This window comes from Miscanthus floridulus, chromosome 6, assembly GCF_019320115.1.
Source record: "Miscanthus floridulus cultivar M001 chromosome 6, ASM1932011v1, whole genome shotgun sequence".
NCBI classification, from domain to species: domain Eukaryota; kingdom Viridiplantae; phylum Streptophyta; class Magnoliopsida; order Poales; family Poaceae; genus Miscanthus; species Miscanthus floridulus.
Genome location: NC_089585.1, coordinates 99,569,484 through 99,581,510, shown reverse-complemented (window position 1 = coordinate 99,581,510; position 12,027 = coordinate 99,569,484). Strand labels below are relative to the sequence as shown.

The following is a 12,027-nucleotide window of genomic DNA, read 5'->3' as shown; positions in this document are numbered from 1 at the left end:
AACGACGGCGAGCTGCCGTGTTTTGTACGAGGAACACACAACACAAATCACCGGCTTGAACGGTGCTACCACTACTTTGTACTAAGTAAACTTCCTTTTGCGACAAGCAGATATATAGCGAGGTTAAACCCCTATGGCGCGAACAGCGGTGCAAGCGAACGGAATCCCGCGCACTCGGCTCCCTCCTGTTGTATCCCTTGCATCACCTGTGCAACTGATGAAGGTGCTCCACCGAAGGTCCTCCGATTCCGCTCCTTCCAAGTCTCCCATGACTTCCTACTAGAGTTCAATCATCCATTTTCGACGGAGCTTTCTGTCACCACGAAAGTTAGCCCAGCAGATACGTTTATGAACCAAGACGATTTGCATGCACTACAAGACTAAGTGATCAGTGGACCAGTCAACGGAGAACTATTCTACGGTTCAAACCAAACCTTTTGATGGGCTGTCTCTGGCTGTGCTGACCAGACTCCCACTTAGCTTCTTTTCCTCACTTGTACATGGTGTGCAGCACACAAGCAGAATCCCCAGACATGGAGTAGTTTGTAAGGAGGGGCCAGCGTCAAGCGACAAACACAAACGCCTTGGGAGCCACCAGCTTTACCCATAGGCCATGGTGGGTCTCCTGCTGCTACGCCACCGTCGTCTGCCGCTGCCGCTCCTCGTTGCCATCTTGTTCGCTGCATCCCGCGGTGATCCTTCCAGCGGCGATTACAACACCTCCATATGCAAGCTGCAGCCGTACACATGCGGCAAAGTGAATATCAGTTACCCGTTCTATCTTTCCGATGAGACGGCAGATGTCCTGGGCAACAACTCCTCCTCCTGCGGGTACCATGGGCTGGCCATCGACTGTGTGGACGACAAGTATCCCATCCTGCAACTCGGCAGCGGTCCAGACTACTCGTACAACGTGACGGGCATCGACTACACCAACTCCACCATCTCCCTCGCCGATCCCGATGTCCTCGACGGCGATGAGAGCTGCCCGGTCGACCACAACGTCACCGTGCCGCCTTCTTTCTGGTTGAACTTATCGGAGTACACCGTTGATTACCTCCTCTTCTTCGCCAACTGCTCCATCTCCACCCTCCCTGATCAGCCTTACATCAACCCGATCACATGTCCAAGTTCTTTGGATGGTTATTATTCTTTTGTGATTCCTTCGGAGGTGCCCCACCAAACTTTGTCACAGGAGTGCAAGCAAGTTATCCAAGTGCCTGTGCTTCAGAACGCCTCCCTGACGATCGATTCGCAATGGAGCACCAACGGGTACCGCAACGCTCTTAAACAGGGTTTTCAGTTGGGATGGAACTTGAATAGGAAGTCCGAGCAGTGTACCAAGTGCGAGGGATCCAATGGAAGGTGTGCTCACAGCCGAGATGGGGAATTCGTGGCTTGCTTGTGTACCAACGGCCGAGTGAGCAACCATGAATGCACCAAAGGTAAGCCCTTTTCTGTCTTGTAGTACTACCTTTTCTCCTTCCTTTTTTGGTTGAAACCAAGCCTTTTCTCCTTCCTTGGTGTCAAATTGCTAAGGGGATCCATTAGCTTGCAGCTTTATCAACTGTAAGTAGGCATGTAGCTGCTAGTTGTAGCTTCAGTAAAAAAAAAAATTTTGTTTCAAATTTTACCTTGGAATCAAATCTTTGCTTGGCCTGAACAAAGAACTTCGATTGCTTTTTGAAAATAAAAGGTATCGAAATGGATCTAAATTAAAGGATGAAAAATCTGTGAAAATCAATCAACCATGTAGCAATTTTAGACCTGTCCTTAACAGGACCACCAGCTTGCCATATTTTGGGCCATCTTCATCTTCTTCCCCTTGGGCCTTCAATATCAGTTTCCTTCCGACCCAAAAATCTGCAGCCGCCGCTCCCTCGTGCTTAATGTTTTACATGAGTTAGGTTTAAGTTCGAAGTCGCATCATCAACTACCTGATTACAGTAAGCCGGCAGCTGTATGTGGGATGGAATGGAATAATGGCACGATTGGTTCGCTTCCAAAATTTGTCATACCACTGATCAATCCATGATTTTGATTAGTATTTGATTTGCTATCAAAACTTGCTAAAGTCTTACATTTGTCTTACCAAATCTATAGCAATGATTTTACTTAACTTTTGGCTTGTCAAATCTTTAGTAGGACAAATTTTAGATGTTAACCAAGCAGGCTAAAAGTAATAGCCGAACACGACCAGGACCAGCCACACTGACCGATTCTTCCCCCAATCTGAACGCGATGTGTTGTTGTGGGCTGCTCTGTTCTCCTGAACGACCACAACTTGGACCGCGCATGCTCTTGTATTTCTCCACGGTTGCCGTCGGCGGGAATGAGACAACTTTTACAGCCCATCGCCGGCACATGCCTACTGCTGCTGGTGGTGGTGGAAGCCACACCGCCAGTGATAGGAGGAAGCGGCTCAATTTTCTCAAGCTGTCTTTCACGGCCATAGATTCGATCTTCAGGAACCACTGACCGAAGCATTTCTGCCGTAGCATACATACGGCATCGTTGAACACGCGCAGGAGAATAGGGCAACCATTCCAAAACGAAAATTGGAGGGGGGGAAAAACAGCTTCCTTCTGGAAACCACCTGCACAAGGATAATACCAGTATAGTAATAAAAAAAAACATAGACAACCAATAGCTCTTCCTTTTGACGCCAATTTGGAAAAGTGACTAGCCGCGCCCCACTCTTTCTTTAGCCTGCGTTTAGTTCGTGAAATAAAAATGTTTGATGTTACCTCGGATGTTTTGGGGATGTCGGAAGAGGTTTTCGGATACTAATAAAAAAACTAATTACATAGCTTGGCTAAAAACTGCGAGACGAATTTATTAAGCCTAATTAATTCGTCATTAGCGCATGTTAGTTACTGTAGCACTTATGGTTGATCATGAACTAATTAGTCTTAAAACATTCGTCTCGCGATTTCCAACCAAACTGTGCAATTAGTTTTTTCGTCTATATTTAATACTCCATGCATGTGCCGCAAGATTCGATGTGATAGTTTAGAGTGAAAATTTTTAGGAACTAAACCAGACCTTAGTTTGTCTGGTTTGTACTTGTACTTGTGTTTTACTGCATTTCATATTTGATCAGCAGGGGCTCCTTGCCCCTCCTGATTTTTTCAAAAAAAAAGCTCCGGAGTCGCCATGGGATAGGGACATGGGTCAGGTAGCGCCAGTGGCGGACCCAGGATTTTAGAGTAGGGTATGCCCATGGTAAGAAAATATTTGGATGAACAATATAAAAAGTTCACAAGAGCCAAGACATTTGAATTTTGATTACCTCTGAACATAGAAAAGGCCAAAGTGATTTGAATTTTGATTACCTCTGAACGAAAAAATCAAATTGAGGTACTGGAGCAGTCGGGCTCGCTGGCTCCTGCGGCTCGGGTCGTGCCGAGCGAGCAGCTCTGGCTCCGCAGCTGCGGGGGGAGCGGGGCGGCAGGGGGGGACGGGGGGCGCCGGCGCCGCGAGCGGCGGCGCGGCGCGATTCTGCGTCCGTCGAACTCGAACATTCCAAGCTGCTGGCTGCCCTACCCCTACGGCAGCCTCTTGATGGGTTTGGAGAGTGTGGAATTGGAGATTAGGGAGTGGGAAGGCCAGATGGGCCATTGGGCCGTCCGGCTAGGTGTGGCCTGTGGGCTGCTGCTTTTCAGTTAGATGCGAATTACACGCAGAAAATAGTGAAGAGTCACAATTTTGAGACCTTAGCTATATTGTACATGTATATACCTCTAAGAACTATTAATTTTTTTTTCCCAAAAATGTTGGGTATGCCCAGGAATACCCGGGCACAACTGTAGGTCTGCCCATGGGTAGCGCAGCGACTTGGTAGTGTGGCGCGGTAGGCTGGCAACGCCGCGACCTAATTTTTTATAATTTAGTTCTTTTTTTAAGAAAATTTATGTTTGATTTTCTGGGAGACTTAAACTCATTTTTTATTTTAAGGTTGGCGCCATAAATCCTAACGTCGAAGTAACACGTCTCGACGTCATAGATCTTAACTCCGAAGTGTCGGACCGTACACAGTAGATAATCCTAGATACCTCAATGCCAAAATACCTAGCGTCGAGCTCGGTGTCGCACGTTTTTGACGCCGAACTCATATATTCTGACGCCAAACGTGCATGTACATCCATTACTGTTGTGCGCTACTGCTAGCCTACTGCTATACTCCTACCGCTATTAGCAGGAGCAGCAGAGCGCGTGAGGCGCGGAGGAGGAGGGCCATGCAATTAATGTCAAGGACTGACGGCCAACCATTTCTACAGTGCTGGAGGACTGGAGGTACAGCAAGGAATGAATGAAACAAAGCATGGAAGAGAGGGAAAGGAGACGCTTTTCTTGACTACTGGTTGCCACAAAGACCCTCAGATATCTAGGACAGAGGAGGATTCTTTCCTCGAACCAACAAGAAGGCCAGGCTGGATTAGTACAAACCTGTTTATATTTCTACCGGTAAAGTGAACCTTATAGTAGTGTTATTTTTTGTTGGATAACAGCATCAGGTTACCTAGTCTTTTGGTCAGGGCCTTGTTTAGATGCCATCCAAATTCCAAGTTTTTTCACTCTCTCTCCATCACATCAATTTTTAGCCGCTTGCATAGAGTATTAAATGTAGGTAAAAAAAATAACTAATTGCACAGTTTAGTTCGAAATCACGAGATGAATCTTTTGAGCCTAGTTGGTCCACGATTGGACAATATTTGTCAAATAAGACAAAAATGCTACTATTCATCGGTTTGAAATTTTTTCGCAATCTAAACGAGGCCCAGGTAGTGTTTTTTAAAGAAAACAGTTTCTATTTACATACCTTTTGTCTGTTTGTACCATTAGTGTCGGTGTTTTTGGACCGGCGGTCCTCAACTAACTAGTAAAAATATATTGCGTGCTTCTAATCCCGGATGGTAATGCAAAGAGACACAAGATTTATACTGGTTCGGACAATAGGTGCTCTACGTCCAGTCTGAGAGATCGATCTTATATTCCTTGCACCGAAATGCTCGTAGTAGCGGGTTACAAGCAGGGCGAGAGAGGGAGCTAGTTCCGGGTCTCTACATGGAGCGGCATGGATTGCTTGAGATGTTGATCCCAGGTAGCGGGGGAGCGTACGCGTTACAGAGTGTCGAGCGTGTGTTCGTCTACCTCGTGAACCCGTCTGAAAGCATCTAGGCCCCTAGTTGGATTTCGGTGATTAATGTCAATACAAGATTACTATGACTAACGTGTGTTTTGCAGAGACAATTAAGTTAGGTCATGGTAATGGAGATCGATTGGGCAATCGAGGTTGTCATGCCCCTACGATGGAAATCGTTTCGGTTTTCAAAGGTTGGACGACAAGGTTAAGGATAACTAGTTCTAAGTGTCGATTGGAGTTGGAGAGACACTTAGAGTAGTTTAGGACTTTGCTTTTCCTTTGGCCGTACTATGAAGGGGGGTATGAACGGGTAGCTTGACCTAGTTAAGTCTAGTGAGTTAGGTGTGGTGCACACTTGTTAAAACTAGCTCTAGGTAGCTCCTATGAATGCCTAAGATCTTTTGGAGCAAACTTCATTCACATATGTTCGGAAGTTGGAAGTGAATGGAGGGTCAAACACTGACCGGACGCTGACTCCGGTGCGACCGGACGCTGGCCGCAGGGTCCGGTCGGTTCATTTGACCAAGGGGATCAAGTCTGGTGTGACCGGACGCTGGGAGGTCATGTGACCGGACGCTGAGGGCCAGCGTCCGGTCGACTCCAATAAGGGTCCAGACTTGGGAAAGAGTGACCGGACGCGTCCGGTCAGTGTGACCGGACCCTGAGTATCCAGCGTCCGGTCGTTTACAGTAAGCATCCAAGAGCGACCGGACGCATCCGGTCGGTACTGACCGGACCCTGACAGCGTCCGGTCATCACTTGAAAACTGGTTCGCGGGTTGAACTGACCGGAGCGTCCGGTCATCACGACCGGAGCGTCCGGTCATTCCGCAGAAGCTCATAACGGTTCGTTTTTCAGGCTGGCTTATAAATAGAAGCTCCACTCATGAGTGGAGTATCTTTTGCTCATTCCAACAGCTGAGAAACACGTTTGTGAGTGCCAAGAAGAGCAAGGTCCTAGTGAGGTGTTTGTGGTTTGAGAATCCAAGAGAGTAGCCTCACTAGCAAATCAAGAGTAGCAAAGTGTGCATCCATCTTCTCATTAGGCTTCGCATGGTCAAGTGAGAGTTCGTGCTTGTTACTCTTGGTGATCGCCATCACCTAGACGGCTTGGTGGTGATTGGGAGTTTGGTGTTCACCCGGCGGAGCTTGTGGGTGACCCAACTCAAGTTGTGAGCAGCTTTGGGTGATTCGCCGCGACGGAGTGTCGAAGAATCAACCCGTAGAGAGCACTTGATCCTTGCGCGGATCAAGGAGGAGCTACACCCTTGCGCGGGTGCTCCAACGAGGACTAGTGGGGAGTGGCGACTCTCCGATACCTCGGCAAAACATCACCGCGTTCCTTTCTCTCTCTATTTACTTTGAGCACTTACTTTGAGCATTTACTTTGAGCAATTCAATACTTGTTTTTACTTCCATAAGAATTGCTTGCTAGAGTAAGTTTGGAACTTAGGTTGAGAGGTTGTTGTGCATTAGTTTGATATAAACACTTTTCTAGGCACAAGGGGTTAATTGGGCTATCCGTAGGATTTGATTATTGCAAGAAAATTTAGAATTAGCCCAATTCACCCCCCCTTTTGGGCATCTTGATCCTTTCAATTGGTATCAGAGCCTCGTGCTCATGTTTTTAAGCTTAATCGCTTAGAGCAAGATGTCTCACGGGGATGGTCCTCCTCCTATCTTTGAGGGAGATGATTTTCCATATTGGAAAATCCGCATGGAGGCTTACTTAGAAGCTCTAGATGTTGGAATTCTTAGAGCCACCTCTCAAGGGTTCCCCGCACCTAGGAATGCCACACAACTTCAAGGCGATGAAGTAAATTATGAAAAATAGAATGCAAAGGCTCGCAACACCATCTTTAGAGGCCTTTGCAAAGATGTGTTCAATCGTGTAAGGAACCACAAAGACGCCCATGCACTATGGTCGGATGTTTGTGCGCTTCATGAGGGAACCAAGAGTGAGCGTGAGGAACGCTATCATCTTGTGATTAAAAAGCTAAATTCTTTTGAGATGTTTCCCAAAGAAAGTGCTAATGAGATGTATTCTCGATTAAATGTTCTTGTAGAGGAAGTCAATGGGCTTGGACTCACTCAAATGTCACCATCCGACATTGTGAGAAAAATCTTGAGTGTCCTCCCCATTGACAAATATGGGCACATTGTGACCGTGCTACATCAAGGTGATCTTTCTGCCGCTACACCGACACAAATCTTGGGAAAGATCAATACTCATGAGATGTACATGCACATCATACCACAAGATGGCTCATCCTCTACAAAGAAGAAAGAGAAAGACTTAGCATTCAAGGCTAGCCAAGACAAGGGCAAAGCAAGACTTGAGTATGAGAGTTCAAGTGATGAAGATGATGAAGAAAGCCTTGCCCTCATGGTGAAAAAGACCACCAAGATGCTAAAAAGGCTAAACAAAAGTGGCATCAAGTTTGATGGCAAAAAGAAGAAGTTCTTCACTAGCTCAAGAAGAAAGCCAATCTCCGAGATGGATTGCTACAATTGTGGCGAACCTGGTCATCTAGCTCATCAATGCACAAAGCCCAAGAAAGACAAGTTCAAGAACAAGGGCAAGAAAGATGATTCAAGTGATGAAGATGAAAAGAAGAAGAACAAGCCATACAAGAAGAGAGATGGCAAAAAGAGGGAGTTCTACAAGAAGAAGAAGAGTGGCAAGGCCTATATTGTCGGTGATTGGCTCACGGACATTGATTCATCAAGTGGATCATCCGATGATGATAGTGACGATGAAAAGGTGGCCGCCATTGCTATTGATCTTGCATCTTCACCACCACCATCGCCATCATCCTCTACACACCTATGCCTTATGGCCAAAGGTGAACGCAAGGTAACTAAGAGTGATGATAGTAGTGATGATGAACATGCTAGTGATGATAGTGATAGCGATGATGATGACTCACCTACTTATGATGATCTTGTCAAAATACTTAGAAAATATACTAAGATCATTAGAAAGAGTAGAGCTACAAATGAAAAGCTTGATGCAAAAAATGATTCACTCTTAGCTAAGTGTGATACATTAGAAAAGGCTAATGATGAGCTCAAGGAAACAAATGATTCTATATCATCCAAACTCAAGGAGCTCAAATCTTCTAAGAAAGAGCTTAAAGATAAAAATGATAAACTTGAGTGGGTACACAATGAGCTTATCACTAGTCACAATAAGCTAAAAGATGAATATGCAACTCTAAAGATCAATTATGATACCCTTATTATTGCACAAGAATTCTTACCAAATGAGCCACATGATGCTACTAACCATGTTGTTAAGATTGATATAGCTACCTCATGTGATGATTTAATTGATGAAAGCATTGAGCATGGATCTAGTAGCAAGGGCAAGCAAGTGGTTGAATGCAATGACTATAATGAGTATGTCAAGCTCAAGAGTAACAATGAGAAGCTCATGAAAGATCTTGAAGAGATGAAAAGTCACAACACCATTGTGCTAGAAACTCTTGATCATGACAAAGAGGTGATCCTTGAGAATGAGAAGTTAAAAGAAGAAATCAAGAAACTCAAGGAGGAGAAGAACAATGATATTCTCAAGGAAGAGAACAAGAAGCTCAAGATGGAGAAAGAGCATCTCAAGGTGGGATTGAGCAAGTTTGCTAGAGGCAAACATCTCCAAAGTGAGCTACTCATGAATACCGTCATGAAGATGGATAGAAGTGGCATTGGATATATGGCAAGTGTAGAGAAGAAGAAGGCTCAAGCTCAACACCAACAATCAAAGCCAAAACCAAAGCCAAAGAGATGTTTTGAATGTGGACAAGAAGGCCATTTTGCTCATGAGTGTCAAACTCCACCACCACAACCCTTGCCCAAGCATGCTAGACCCTTTGCTTTCAATGCTCACTACATGGTTAGAAAAGATTCGAGTGGAAAGATGAAAGTCATGTTCTTAGGTCCCCCCAACAAGAGTAGGCCTAAGAAAATTTGGGTGGCTAAGTCACTTGTTGAGAAGGTGAAGGGCCCTCAACAAGCTTGGATCCCTAAAGCTTGAATCTCTTGTGTGTAGGTGAACTACAAGACCGGTGGGAGTCATTGGGTTATTGATAGTGGTTGCACTCAACATATGACCGGTGATCCTCGTATGTTCACCTCACTAGATGAAGAGGTAGATGGACAAGAGAAAATAACATTTGGAGATAATTCAAAGGGCAAGGTCAAAGGATTGGGCAAAGTGGCAATATCAAATGATCATTCCATCTTAAATGTGCTCTATGTTGCTTCATTGAGTTTCAACTTGCTATCCGTTGGTCAATTGTGTGATCTTGGCTTCCAATGCTTGTTCACCGAGAAGGAGGTTGTTGTATCTAAGGTAGATGACAATCAAGTGATATTCAATGGATTTAGATACAACAACTTATATCTAGTTGACTTCACCTCCGAAGATGCAAACTTGAAGACTTGCCTATTCACCAAAACAACACTTGGGTGGCTATGGCATAGAAGGCTTGCTCATGTTGGGATGAGCTCACTCAAGAAGCTTATGAAGAATGATTTGGTGAGAGGGTTGAAGGATGTGAAGTTTGAGAAGGACAAGCTTTGTAGTGCATGTCAAGCCGGCAAGCAAGTTGCAAACACTCATCCAACCAAAGCTTTCATGTCAACCACAAGAGTGCTAGAACTCCTACACATGGATTTATTCGAACCAACAACATACAAGAGTTTGGGAGGAAATCTCTATTGTCTTGTGATTGTGGATGACTATTCAAGATATACATGGGTGTTCTTCCTTCATGATAAATCCGAAGTTGCATCTTGTTTCAAGAAGTTTGCCAAGAGAGCACAAAATGAATTTGAAGTGAAGCTCAAGAAGATAAGAAGTGACAATGGCAAAGAGTTTGACAACACAAACATAGAAGCTTATTGTGATGAAGTTGGAATCAAACATGAAGTCTCCGCAACCTATACTCCTCAACAAAATGGTGTAGTTGAGAGGAAGAACCGGACTTTGATCACTCTTGCAAGGACAATGCTAGATGAGTACAACACCCCCGAAGCTCTATGGGCGGAAGCAATCAACACTGCATGTTATGCATCCAACCGCCTATTTCTTCAAAAGTTCCTTGTCAAGACACCATATGAGTTGCTCAATGGGAAGAAGCCGGACGTCTCCTTTAGGGTGTTTGGTTGCAAGTGCTACATCTACAAGAAGCGGCAACACCTAGGGAAGTTTCAAAGGTGTTGTGATATAGGTTTTCTTGTTGGTTACTCATCGAAGTCCAAAGCATATAGAGTATTTAATCATGCCACCGGCTTGGTTGAAGAAACATATGATGTGGAATTTGATGAATCTAACGACTCCCAAGGAGCATATGAGAATCTTGATGATGTAGGTGATGAACCATTGAGGGAGGCTATGAAGAATATTCTGGTGGGAGACATCAAGCCAAAAGATGATGAAGATGATGTACAAGTTATTAACCAACCCTCTTCATCAAATGTACCACAAGATGGTGATAAAGTTGGGAGAGTAGAAAATAAAGATACTCACATCTCCCATGAGCAAATGGTGGTACAAGCATAAGATGTAGATGCTCCACAACCTCCTCCTCAAGTGGTCAATAGAAGAAATACACCTCTCCTACAAGATCATCCACAAGATCTCATCATAGGGAGTCCAACAAAGGGGGTGATGACTAGATCTCAAAAACTTATCTCATTTATTGCTCATCACTCTTTTGTCTCTTGCTATGAGCCTACCAAGGTAGAAGAAGCTCTAAAAGATCCGGATTGGATCAATGCCATGCATGAAGAGTTGAACAACTTCACTCGCAATGAAGTATGGAATCTTGAAGAGCGACCAAAAGGTGGAAGAGTGATTGGAACAAAGTGGGTGTTCCGCAACAAGCAAGATGATCAAGGTGTTGTTGTGAGGAACAAGGCAAGACTAGTGGCAAAGGGGTTCTCTCAAGTTGAAGGTTTAGATTTTGGAGAAACCTTTGCATCGGTTGCAAGATTAGAAGCCATCCGTATCCTTCTTGCATATGCATCACATCATGAAATGAAACTATATCAAATGGATGTGAAAAGTGTATTCTTAAATGGCTTTATTAATGAACTAGTCTATGTTGATCAACCTCCCGGGTTTGAAGACCCTAGATATCCTAATCATGTTTATAGGTTGTCCAAGGCACTATATGGGCTTAAGCAAGTCCCAAGAGCTTGGTATGAGCGCCTTCGGGATTTCCTTATTGAGAAGGGCTTCACCATTGAGAAGGTCGACACCACACTATTCACCAAGAAGCTTGATGGGCATATCTTCATTTGTCAAGTATATGTTGATGATATTATCTTTGGATCATCAAATAAAGACTCATACAAAGAATTTGGTGAATTGATGTCTAAGGAGTTCGAGATGTCAATGATTGGTGAGCTTACATTCTTTCTTAGTTTTCAAGTCAAGCAAATGAAAGAAGGCATCTTCATCTCTCAAGAGAAATACACAAAAGACCTTCTCAAGAGATTCAAGATGGATGAATGTAAGCCAATCAAGACCCCAATGCCTACCAATGGACATCTCGACCTAGATGAGGGAGGTAACTCGGTTGATCAAACTCTCTACCGTTCTATGATTGATAGCTTGTTATATTTAACCGCATCTAGGCCCGACATCATGTTTAGTGTGTGTATGTGTGCTAGGTTTCAAGCTAGTCCTAAGGAAACACATTTAATTGCCATAAAAAGAATCCTTAGGTATCTTAAGCACACTCCAAGCATTGGCCTTTGGTATCCCAAAGGAGCTTTATTTGAATTAATTGGCTATTCCGATTCGGATTACGCCGGATGCAAAGTTGATAGAAAGAGCACATCCGAAGGGTGCCATTTGCTTGGTAGATCACT

The 12,027-nt window shown here is 44.4% G+C and overlaps 1 protein-coding gene across 1 annotated transcript in view; it reads left to right on the top strand.

The window, feature by feature from the left end:
• The first annotated feature begins 315 nt into the window (after positions 1–315).
• LOC136456415 (LEAF RUST 10 DISEASE-RESISTANCE LOCUS RECEPTOR-LIKE PROTEIN KINASE-like 2.1) overlaps positions 316–12,027 on the top strand; it is a 40,352-nt gene continuing 28,640 nt past the window's right edge. The window contains exon 1 of the mRNA XM_066456276.1: positions 316–1,445. Within this exon, the coding sequence (XP_066312373.1) occupies positions 614–1,445 (832 nt within the window). The 5' untranslated portion in view covers positions 316–613. The remainder of the gene's footprint in view (positions 1,446–12,027) is intronic.